At 54.8% G+C, this 12,185-nt stretch overlaps 1 protein-coding gene across 1 annotated transcript in view; it reads right to left on the bottom strand.

The window, feature by feature from the left end:
- Nucleotides 1-3,912, bottom strand: part of CSMD2 (CUB and Sushi multiple domains 2) — a gene marked incomplete at both ends in the record, with an annotated part of 666,422 nt that extends 662,510 nt beyond the window's left edge. The window contains 1 exon segment of the mRNA XM_082863599.1: nt 3,723-3,912. Within this exon segment, the coding sequence (XP_082719725.1) occupies nt 3,723-3,912 (190 nt within the window).
- Between the last annotated feature and the right edge of the window lie 8,273 nt (nt 3,913-12,185).

The following is a 12,185-nucleotide window of genomic DNA, read 5'->3' as shown; positions in this document are numbered from 1 at the left end:
CCAATCTGTGACATTTGGTTCTGGAGGGAAAGCAACTGGGGATCAGGTGGCTTTGTTGTCGCATTACCTCTGCAAACCAACTGGCTTCTTTGATCCCTAAAACTCTTATTTTAGGCTTATCAGCCCCTAGTAAACTGTCCAAGAAAAAAATATTTTAAAAAAATCATCTGCTGATTTAACAACCATCTATCAGCCACCAATTCTATGCCAGGTCCTGAGCTGGGTGCTGGGGAGGCCAAGAGAAATAAAGCACTGTCCCTGCCCTCAGGAAGCTCACACTTCAATACTTGAGGCAGATAAATAACTACTCTGAATACAATTCAGTTAGTAGTGTCATCAAACACTGGGTATGGTCAGTGCTCCAGTTTTTAAGAGGCCTCTGAAAACAAGCAAAGCAGGGAGAATTTTTTTAAAAATAATTTGATATTTGATTTCTTTTAAAGCAATGAAGTGGTTAGCATGGGAAAAATCAGAACTTTAAAATGTAAGTATAAAAACCCTTACACTTTAATATTGCCTTTATTTTAAATTAACTTATTAAGGAAATGGGAAGCATAAGAGTCTTTTCAATGCTCAGAGCTGCTTAATTCGGAGAAAAGTAGCCAGGTTTGAGAACATTTGAGAGCATGAAACTGACAGAACTTGATGGCCACCTGATAAGGAAGGAGTTGAGGATGATCCTGAGGTTCCCAGCTAGGTAACTGGGAAGCTGCCAGTCCCACCAGCCTGCATGGAGGATACTGGAGGTTAGGTGCAGAGCTAATGAGTTTGCTTTGGAAGGGAAACATCTATGTGAAGATGTCCAAGAGTCAGCCGTTTCTACGGGCTGTCTAGATCCAGAGCTTCCGTGGGCTAGGAAGCCAATAGACATATATCGGGAGAAGCGTCTTGGCAGGAGAGACCTGTCTGGAAGCTTCAGAGTGTGGTAGTGGAAGAAATGGGCCTGGATGAGCTCACCCAGGGAAGAGTGAAAGGAAATGAGGAAAAGCATAGGAATGGAACACTGCAGGAAGCCAGACTTTCAAGAGGGGAATAAGTGCTACTATTAGAAACTGGGAAGGAACGGCCAAGAGGTAGGAGAAAAAATCAGCCAAGCACAGTGTGCCGGAAGCCCGGGGAAGAGAAATTTTAAAAGAAGTAATCCAAGTGTTCACAGTTCAGAGAGGTAAAGAAAGAGAAAGCAGATGGGTTTGGCGATTAAGGGGGTCACCAGTGATCTTTCCTAGAGAGTTCCAGTCCTGGGGACAGAAGCCGGTCAGCAGGGAGTGAATGGCTGCAGAGAAAGTGAGTTCAGGACTCGTCTGAAGAGAGTTAACTTGTAAATGAGAAGGAAAGATGGGATGGGAGCTACAAGGTCAATGGGGCCGAGAAGTCTGGTTGGCTTGTTTTATGTTAGAGATTAAGTTGTTTAGGGAAAACAAAAGACAGGAGAGTGATTGAGCTATCGTCCAGGAGGAGGAGGTAACTGCTGGAAGGTCTCTAGGGAGGCTGGGGGTAGGGGAAGTGTGAGGGCACAGATGGAAGGGGTGAGTGTCCAAGTTGAAGGCAGGTTCAAATCCTATATTCATTTTGTCCAGTCATCACCGGGCCAAGGAAGGGAGACGGCGCAGTCCTGAGCATGTTTTAAAGTCAACGGCATGAAGAGAACACAAAATAAATGTGCTTCCCCCTCTAATGTGCCAAATCCTGCCATCATCTGGCACCAAGTCCACTTCCACATCTCTGCTGCTGGCAAGGTCAAACACCACATGTAAATGCGGGATGGGAAGGCAGAGCGCGCCCACCAGAGGGCAAGCACCCCCTCCCCCAAGCCGTTCAGCACTCCCACCCCCAACTCTCTGCCAACCAAAGAGCTGCAAGCCAACCGACCTCGCCAAGGCAGGATTCCAACACAGCCCAGCAGTGTGCAAGCTCCGGTAGTCGGCCTTCTTCTTTCCCTGGGGGATGACATGCCCAAGGGGCAGGGACAAATCGAGCCAGAAACCCAGGTGGATCATATTAGGGGTAATCTCAGGTCCGCTAAGCCAGAGCAGGGGCCGCTCCTGGACACACGTCTGAGAGGCCCGACAGCCGGTACCAGCGGTACCCCCACCTCTCATGTGGCAAGTCTGGTGACCAGCGGCGTCGTTGTGAACTGTGCAGCCACTCAGTGGGTGTGGGTGTGCGCGAGGCCTGAGCTCCTAGGCGCGCGCACCACGGGCGCCCCTCTCTGGGTGTCGGCCGCTATGACTCTTAGGGGAACCTGAGAAAGTCCGGTCAAGTAGGGATGGGAGAGCTAGGGCCGGCTCGGGGCGCCCTTCCCGACCAGCAGCCCTAACATTCCCGGCTAAGGAGCTGGCGACACGGTCTGCGGGCACTGGCTCACAAGATGCTGGAGCCCAGAGTGGACAGAAGAGCTCGCCAGGGAAGTGTCGCAGTTTCCAAAAAGGGACCACCTAGAGGCTCGGATGGCTGAGGCCAAGCCTTCAAAGGTTCAATCGGTGGTTTAAAAAAAACAAAATAAATAAGTAAATAAAAAACCCAACACAGCTCCAGGCCGGAGCTGCTCAAAGCCTGGGCAGCAGGTGTTACGGGTTTTCTCCCCCCGTGGGTGTCAGCTTCTAGGCTAAATAAAAATGCGGCCCCAGGCATCGCCCGTCCGACCCGTCCCCACCCGGGGACAACAGAACTTTCTAGGCTGTGGCTAGAGCTGAGCCTCGGAGGGGTGCAGGGGGTAAAGCGGAAGGGCAGCAGTCGAGGCCAGTGGTTCCCAGTGGGGACTGGGTTCTCTCCAAGGTCCGCGTGCCTTCCCGGTCCGCAAGCTGCGGCCACACATCGGCGAAGTTCCGGGACTCGCCACGCCCGCCAGGTCTGTCCGCCTCCCCGACTCAGTCGCCGGGAGCAGGTCCCGCCGCCCGCGCCGCCGCTGCCGCAGACCCGGCGCTCGGCTGCAGCAGGGCGCGGGAAAGGGCACTTTGGCGCGGAGTGGAAACCGAAGGCAATGTGGCGACGCGGAGCCTGACGGCGACACTCCCTCCCCTGCCCCCGGGCGCAACCCCCGCCCCAGCCTGCCCGTCGCTCAGCACCCTCCAGCCCCCACCTGAGTCCTCCAGCTCGGCGTGCTCTGGACCCCCGCCCAGCTGACCCCCCTCCCAGCCCAGAGCGCCCAGGGAGGGGGACACTTGGGGAGGGGGGTGGCGGCCGCAGTCTCCGGGCGGCTCCGGCGGGGGCGCGGGCTTCAGTTGCGAGAGAAATGGGCGGGGGCAGGGAAAGGCAGACCCTGCAGACGCGCAAATGGGGAGGGGGCGCGCCGTTCCGCTCCAGCCCCCAGGACGGGCGTGCCAACGAGGATCTGGAGGCGGGGAGGGCTCCAGGAAAGTTTATCTGGGAAAAGCCTAGCACCTTGGGGGCTGGGAGGCTGAAGAAACTGAAGCCACGGTCCGGGAGCCCCCCAACCCCGGGCGGGGATGGTCTGTCTCCCAGGCCCCCTGGCCGGATCCGGCCAAGTTGCGGCTGGGGGTGTGGGTAGCAGTGAGGGTGAGGGTGGCGGGGAGGACGGGTGAGGATGGGGGAAAAGAGGGGGGGGCAGAGGCGAGGCTGAGCAGGAGGGTCGGCGTTTGAGAGGGCGGGAGGTTAAGGCGGAGGGCGGGGGGAAGGGACAGGGACCGGGTCGTGGATGGGTGGGCTCGGGGCTCGGGCGGGGCGCGCGGCGGCCGCCGGCTCCCCGGCGCGGCCGGACTTACCCGCGGCGGCCGAGGCGCTGAGCAGCCCCCAGCCCAGCAGCAGCAGCAGCGGCGGCGGCGGCGGCGGTGTCGGCGGACGGCCCCAGCGGCTCCCGGCGCCCGGCACAAGCGCCGAAATCCCGGCTTCGGTGCGAGCCCTCCCCGCGGGGCAGCCGCAGCGCCCCTGCTTCCGTCCCCGCGAGCGCGGCATGGCGCGACCGGCAGCGCCGAGGGAGAGGCTCCCCTCGCAGTGGAGGAGAAAGGAGGTCAGGAGAGCTCTGGAGCTTTTTTCTGCTCGGAAAAAATCCCGGTACGCGGGAGCTCTGAGCTTCTGCGGCTGGAATGAACCAAGTGTCCGCCCGGCCGGGGAGAGGCGCGCTGCGCTCTCGGAAATGACTCGCTCCAATCCCGCTTCGGGGGGTTCGCGCCGGGGGGCGGGGGGGGGTGAATTATCCCCGGATTAATCACTCCGGAGCCGCTTCTCCGCCGCTCCAAATGCTGGGGGTGGAGGCGCAGCAAAGGAGAAAATATTGGGAGGGGGCGGGTGTTCCTCTTCAGCGCCACCTCCACCTCCAGAGAAACCACAGATTACATCTAAAGGGTTGTTTATTCCTGTTTGTTTTACAATTGACCAGTTTCTTTTAAGTTCAGTTCTCTCGTTTCCATTTATAAGATCACCCATAATACACCCCCCATACACACACACACGCGCACACACACAGTGATACTGACACACAGGCGCGCGCGCGCACACACACACACACACACACACACGTACACACACGCCTCTTCCACGTTTGGAAATTAGAATACTGTCTGGGAAAAGGTAACCAAAGAAGGACGCGGTTCCCCAAGTCACGGCTCTTACGAGCTGATCTTGGGTGGTGGCTTTGAACTTGCAATCTGCGGCGTGGGGCGATGCTTACCAGCCCCAGTGGCAGCAGCCTCCTACCCCATCCCAGGAGAAGGGTGTGTGTGCGTAGACCCAGGATTAAGAACTGGAGGGAAGGAGGGGCGGGGGTGGGGGAACCCGCGGGTTTGGCTCCGTTCCGTCCTTCCCTACCCTAAGGCAAAATCTCGGGATGGAGGGAGGCTTGCTTGTGTCCGTTGCGGTGGGGGAGGGGAAGTGAGGTTGGGAGAGGAACGGTGCAAGAGTTACTTGTGCAATTTATCCTCAAAATTAAATAACCGGACCCGGCTTCTTCTCATCCTTACCCTCCTCCTCCCAGCCCTGGCCCCAAACCAGACGAGTTTCCCCCAATGGCGTGAGCCCCTCCCCACTTCTTTCCCGCCGCCGCTGCCGCCAGGCCCCAAGGGCTCAGCGCCGGTCCCCACCCGATCCCCCACCCCCACTCGGTCGCCGTCTCTGTCTCGTCTCTCGTAGGCTCCTCCGTCAGTCACGATGGCTCCTTAGCTGTTTACGCCAAACTCTCCGCGAGAGGGAACAGACGCTACGGGGGGAAGCAGGAGGGGCAGGGCCTGGGGAGGAGGTTCCCCCCGGCGCGCGGGGTGGAAAGGCACTAGCGGGGGAACACCCTCCGCCTTTGCCCGAGGCACCCGGGAGAGGCTGCGCTAGGGGCTTTGGGGGGTTGGCAAGCCGGAGCTCTAGTATCTGCGAGCCCAGGGGGCAATGGCCCGCGGTCGGTGGGAGTTTCCGGGAAAGAGAGTGGAAGGGGCTATGGGGCTGACGACCCGAGTGGGGAAGGCGGCGAACAGGGCCGGAGGAGTGGATGCTCGTCCTTGCCCCCCAAGAAAAACTTGCTGTGCGGAGCCGCGATCTCCCGATCTCGCAGCTCCCTTGATGCCCGGCTCCCTCCTCCACCTCAAGTTGTTCCGGTTTCCCAGTATGAGCTCATCCCGCAGCTGGGGAGCCAGCCCGGTAGCCCCGGGCCGGTGAGCGGCCTCAGAATCGCCGGGCCCCTTCCCCACCGCCAACAGGCTGGCTTTCTCGCCCCTCCCGACGCCGCCTCGCTGGGTGCCAAGAACCGACCGAAACGGCCAGAACTCCACAGTGAAAGGCCTGCTTTATGTCCCCGGAGCAGCGAGGAGGGGGCTTGTCGCTTCCCATTGTCCAAGCCCAGCCCCCAAAAGAGAGGGCTCAGTCAACCAAGCCTTGGCCTTCCCGCCAGCGCTGGAGAGAAGGGAGGGACTGGCTGGGCCGTAGGTGGGTGGTAGCCTTGGGGGTGCTCTTGGTGGGATCTTCCCTGGGGGGGAAAGCCCTGGCTCCTAAGCTTGGGCCTCTCCCCTCTCCTGCCAGAGGGGTCCTCGAGCTCCAGCGGGCAGAGCCCTCCCTTGCAGCCCACAGCTGGGCAGGAGAGAGTCTGGGCTGCTCTATAATTCTGGAGCTCCAGGCCAGTGGGCTTCCCCCACTCCTTCCTCAGCCCCAGAACTTTGCTCTGTGGCCGCAACCCCCAGCTGATGGTTACCCCAGAACCCTCCCTGGCAATGGGACATTTGTCATCCTTCTCCCTGGGGGCCGTGGAGGGCAGAGACACCCTTTTAATTCCTGACACTGGCCCAGCTACTCACTTCCTCCACCATTCCTCCCTCTCTCTGATCTATCTGTGCCCACATATACTTACTGAGGCCTCCTGAGTTCTGGGCCCTGTGCCAGGCTGTGCTGTGGGCAATGCAGAGATGCACAGTGTGCGGTCCTGCATGGGAGGATGCGGGGCACAGATGGAAACCCCCCCCACACCCTAGGCAGTGCTAATCGCCAGGACAGAAAAAGGCATGTTACAGACAGTAACAAAGGCATATCAAGACCGTAAGCTTTTCTTGGACTTGGGGGATCATAAGGCCAATTTAAGGAGGGAAGTAGAATTGGGGCTGGACCCTGAAGCCTGGATACGTTGACGAGGTGAAGATTGATTCACTCAACAAATAGTAATTGAGCATCATTACATGCCAGACGCTGCGCTAGATATGTACACCTGACTGAACTGTCCCTGGCTTGATGAAGGCAGGTGATAAACAATTATATAGAAAGTTACTAATTAAAGATGCTATAAAGAAAAAGTTCATAGTGGCTGTGAGAAGGACTACACGGGGCATACCTTAAATGGTGGTCTGGGAAGGCCTCTCTGAGGTGGTGACCTTGAAGGTGGGATTGAAAATTAAGATAAACAGCCATGCAAAGAGTTGGGAAAAGGAAGGGCAAGGCCCTGAAAAGGGAGGGGGACTGGCAAAGGCAGCTGGGTCCGGGTCAAGGTGAATAAGAGGGGACACCTAAGAGGTGAGGGAGGGGATGGGACCAGAACCAGATCATGCAGGGTCTCTTAGGGGATGATGAGGAGATCGGAATTTAGTCTTAAAAAGGGGGAAGTACAAGGTGTATTCATGTGCTAGGGCTGCCGCCATAACAAATAACAAAGTACCACATACTGTGTGGCTGAAACAACGAAATGTATTGTCTCAAGGTTCTGGAGGCTAGAAGTCCGAGATCAAGGTGTCTACAAGGTTGGCTCCTTCTGAGTTTGCTCTCCTTGACTTGTAGACGGCATGTCTTTTCCCTACATCTTTACATTGTCTTCCCCCTGTACGTGTCTGTGCCCAAATTTCCTCTTCTTATAAGGACACCAGTCATACCGGGTTAGGCCTCACCTCACAGATTTAGTTTTAACTTAATTACCTCTTTAAAGCCCTGTCTCCAAAGATAGTCACATTCTGAGGTCCTAGAGGTTAGGACTTCGACATAGGGAGGGACAGAATTCAGCACATAACAGGAGGAGAGGTCTTTACAGATGGAGGGAAGAGAGAGAAGAAATGCATGACAGTCAGAAAATAGATTTAAAGAGATGCCCATCAGGCTGCGTGGAGTGTGACTGCTTTATCAAGAAGTAGTCTGAGGGCTTCCATGGTGGCGCAGTGGTTGAGAGTCCGCCTGCTGATGCAGGGGACACGGGTTCGTGCCCCAGTCCGGGAAGATCCCACATGCCGCGGAGCGGCTAGGCCCCTGAGCCATGGCCGCTGAGCCAGCACGTCCGGAGCCTGTGCTCCGCAACGGGAGAGGCCACAACAGTGAGAGGCCTGCGTACCGCAAAAAAAAAAAAAAAAAAAGTAGTCTGAAAAGGTGCACGGCTCTGAAGACTAAATATGGGGCCCTGAACATTTGCAGGCCAAGAGAGAGGCAGGGGTCCAAGAGATAATAATAGCCCTCCCCTCTCTAGCCTAGGAGAGTGTGACTCAGCCCAGCCCCCAGGGCTGCCTCCCTGCCTACCCACTTCTGTCTCCCCAGGAGCAAAAGGCAGCCATGGGTCAAGGTCTCTCCACGATATCACATTGAAAAAAGCCCAATGTGGTGTGGTGACTCACTGAGATAAGCCTACTATCCAGATAAGATCAGAGTTGGTTTTAGAAGGAAAACGGGGCCTGGTGCTCTGGAGAACTTGGCCTGATTCAAGTAGGGGCTGCACTCTTGATGCCCTGAAAGTTTCATTCTGACCTAAGAAGAAAATAGAAGAACCTGCCGAAGCCGAGAGAGAGAAAATGAGCCAGCAAATGGATGCTCTAGTAACGAGGGCAGAAACGGAGCCTGAGGGCTGAGTAGGACGGCAGCGAAGGGCTACAGAGCAAAGGCGAGGGCTCAGAGGAAAAGCCTGGGGTCTGAGTGGAGAGTGGAGACTTTAAAATGATGAATGCGATGGGACAGAAGCTAGTATTTCCTAAAAGCAAGGCTGTCACAGTAGAGATGACAGTGATCTGCTTCCCAAGGAAAGGTAACAGAGACGGTTCAGGAAGAAAAAGCTCAGGACAAACTTGGGAGAGGCTGTGGGAGCCCCACAACCAGGAGGGGGATGTGAGAAGGGCCCACAGTCTGGACCATTCCTCCAGTGCTACCAAATGCTGGGACCATCGAATTCTAGCATTTCCTGCAGAAAATCCTGTGTTTGTGAAACAAAGAAAGGGACAGAACACGAGTCAGTGGCAAAAGAGGTCAAATGTCTCCTCTGCTTGTCAGAGGGCATAATCCACAGGAGAGGGGCTATGCTAGGCTCTCATCTCTACTTGAAGTTCCTCCAATCAGCTATGCTATTGTCGCCCCTACGCCTTCACTCTCGCTGCTTCCTCTGAGTGCAATACCATTCCTTCTCTCACTGTGCAGAGGAGATGATTCCTAATCACTCAGCTCAAGTGTCACCTCCTTCAGGTAGCTTCTCCTAACCAGCACCCGCAACACACACCCTCTGCTTAGTTAGATGCCCTTTGCAGCATGGCCAGCTAGCTGGACATCAGAGCGGTACGCCTCCCCTTCCATTGTGTCGAGCAATGGTTCTCCACCAGGGGCGATTTGGCCCCCAGGGGCCATTGGGCAGTGTCCACAGACATTTTTGGTTGTCACCACTGGAGGGTGCTACTGGCATCTAGGGGGTAGAGATGGTGCTAAACACCTTACATGCCCAGGGACGGCCCCCTCCACCCCAAAGATTTATTTGGCCAAAAATGTCAATAGTGCCGATTTATCACTGAGAAGTGGCTGCCTAGCCAGGACTACACTTTCCAGCCCCCTTTGCAGTTGGGTGCAGTCATAAGACAAGGGTTCTAGCCCAAGGAATGTAAGCAGAAGCGGTGTGTGTGTCACTTCAAGGCTTACCCCATAAAATCCTCCCACCCTTATTCCTCCATTTGCTGGCTGGATACAGAGCATTTGGGGTCCCTAGGGGATGACAGAGCCATGAGATGGAAGAAGCCTGGATCCCAAATCGCCCTGTAGAGAAAAGTCACCCACCCGTTTGGGACACCTGAACTGGACTGTTAGGTGAGAAATGATCTTTAACAGCAAAAAGACACCAATATATTGAGGTGTGTTACAGCAGCTAGCAACACCCTCGTACACCCCTCCATGTTTTTTCTTCAGTATCATTTGCTTACTCCTCACTCATTCTTTTATTTGTGCAGCCACAAACATTAATCTGCACACCAGGCTCTGTGCTAGGTGCTGAGGAAACAGATATAAAGAAGAATAAGACATGACCATTGGTCCTCGCCTTCAGGCTATGGATAGTTTATTGGGAAAAGAGTTAAACAGCAAAGCATAATGACCCTGGGAGAATTACAGGATGTTATGGAAATGAGAAGGGCTTCTAGCTCAGCCTGGGGAGAGGGGCAGGTAAGAAGTGGTACCTTCCAGGAAGAAAGCAGAGTGGACAAATGCAGGGAGGTAGACCCAGCAAGAAGAACCTGCAGTGCTCACAGCGGTCCAGGGTGCTGGAGGGCAGGCAGGAGGGGCACCGTCCCTCTGCTCTGCGACTCCCCAGTCTCTCTGTAACTGACAGCTTTCTCTTTTGCTGCCCCCGCAGTGGACTGGGAGTTCCCTACGGCAGAATCTTCTGGAGGTCGCCTGAGCCCCTGGTGCCTGTGTGGTGTCTGGCATCCTCTGCTCTTAGATGTCCTGCACGATGCTCTGCCCCAGCCTGCTCACAACTGAACTCACCTACTTCTGATCTTGCACCACAACCTACCCCTCTGCTCGGTCCCCCATCTCAGGAACCAGCTTCCACGTCCACCCAGTTCCTGAGCCAGAAACCTGGGGGATCATTCTGGCCTCCCCTCTCACTCAGCCCCCACATCCAGGCAGCTCCCAAGTCCTCTAAATTCTGCCTCCTTAGCGTCTCCCAGGTTCTAGCCAGGTCTCCACATCTCTCTTCTGGGTTTCTGACAGCAGCCGCATAACAGGGTCCCCCAACCCCGCTCTTGTCCCATCCAACATGTCTTCCTTTGTGCCACTTTTCTTTTAAAACACTAACCTGATTTCACAACTTCCCTGCCTTCCCCGGATGTTTCTTCATGGCCTACAGGGTGAAATCCAAGTTCTCTGCTAGACCTTCCCTTCCTGCCCCTGGCTGCCCCTCTCTCCTGTGCCTCCTGTCTCCCTACTGTCCACCCACAACGCTCGCTCCAGCCATTCTGAGGCCCCTGCGCTCCTGAAATGAGCCGTGCTCTCTCTCTTCCTTCCCTCTGGGCCTTTGTGCACGCTGCTCCCTCAGCCTGGAACGCTCTCCCCTCCTTCTGTGTCTGGCGTTCTCCTATTTGTCCTTCAAAACTCAGTCCAGCCATCAGCTCTTACAAGCAATCTTCACCAGTGCCATTCAGAGTGCCTGGTCATGGTGGGCCTTCAGTAGATGTTTGCTGGATGGATGGATGGATGGATGGTTGAGTAGGTGCTCGGTAATGTTTGTGGAATGGACCCAAAGGTGTCTCTCCTAGACTCCATTATCTGAATTCCTTAAAGAAATGCCTTCTCTGGGTTATAATTTAATGTTATGCTCTCTGTCTTCAGAGAACCCTGATGTGAGAAACTGACCAACTTAATGGCATTTCTGTCTTTATGAAAACAGAACTGAATATATTGCCCACTATGTCACTCAGTGTCCTTTATACAAGGACTTATGATAAATTCACACTTGGGGTTATTTCCAGGAAACATTTTGTTTCTGCAGATGAAGATGTGTATTTTCTGCTGTCAGAAAATAAAAACTCTGCCTTCCGACGTGTTTCCGTTTTTGCTTTAGCTGACAAATAGGGATACCCAGTTTTGTTACCTTATTACCTCACTGCATCCTGACCAATTCAGGGACCTGAAAGCAGCAACTCTTTCTGCTTTCTTTAGACGGAGTCAGTTCTTTTTTTTTTTTTTTTTAGATGTTGGGGGTAGGAGTTTATTAATTAATTAATTTATTTTTGCTGTGTTGGATCTTCGTTTCTGTGCGAGGGCTTTCTCTAGTTGTGGCAAGTGGGAGCCACTCTTCATCGCGGTGCACGGGCCTCTCACTATCACGGCCTCTCTTGTTGCGGAGCACAGGCTCCAGACGCGCAGGCTCAGTAGTTGTGGCTCATGGGCCTAGTTGCTCCGCAGCATGTGGGATCCTCCCAGACCAGGGCTCGAACCCGTGTCCCCTGCATTAGCAGGCAGATTCTCAACCACTGCGCCACCAGCGAAGCCCCAGGAGTCAGTTCTTGCTTTATCCTTCGATGCTGTAATGTTTACTTTTTAATCTGAAAGCTGCCTCAGATCATCTCTAGTATAAATCTTAAATAAATGCATACTGGTGACCAACGTCCAGGCCTGGAAGTTAGGGAAGGAAGGGCAGAACACCAAGCTTCTAGTTGAGAGGGACCCCGTACAGAGCCTCTCCGGGGATTCCAGGGGCTCCTATCACGACAGGGGTCTGGCAGGAAGGCCAAAGCAGAAGCGGAAGACCAATTGCTTTCCAACTCTGGTGCCACCTTACTGGGCCACCGCTGACAAGTCATATTCTTTTCCTCCACCAACTATGGCTTTCCTTTACCCTAACTTTAAATGGAGATCTCATCGGCCCCCATTTTTACATTAATAGCTAATAGCAACAACAAGAATCGGTATCTTTTATGGAGGGCACACCGTACACCAGGCACTGTGCTGAGAACGTTCATAGATGTCCCTCTTTGAAACTCTCCCCCTCCATACCTGTCTAGTGTTTCCATCCTTTTGCAGATGATGAAATG

This window comes from Leucopleurus acutus, assembly GCF_964270905.1.
Source record: "Leucopleurus acutus genome assembly, chromosome: 2".
NCBI classification, from domain to species: Eukaryota; Metazoa; Chordata; class Mammalia; order Artiodactyla; family Delphinidae; genus Leucopleurus; species Leucopleurus acutus.
Note: the sequence above shows the minus strand (reverse complement) of the source record. Positions and strands in the feature narration are given on the sequence as shown.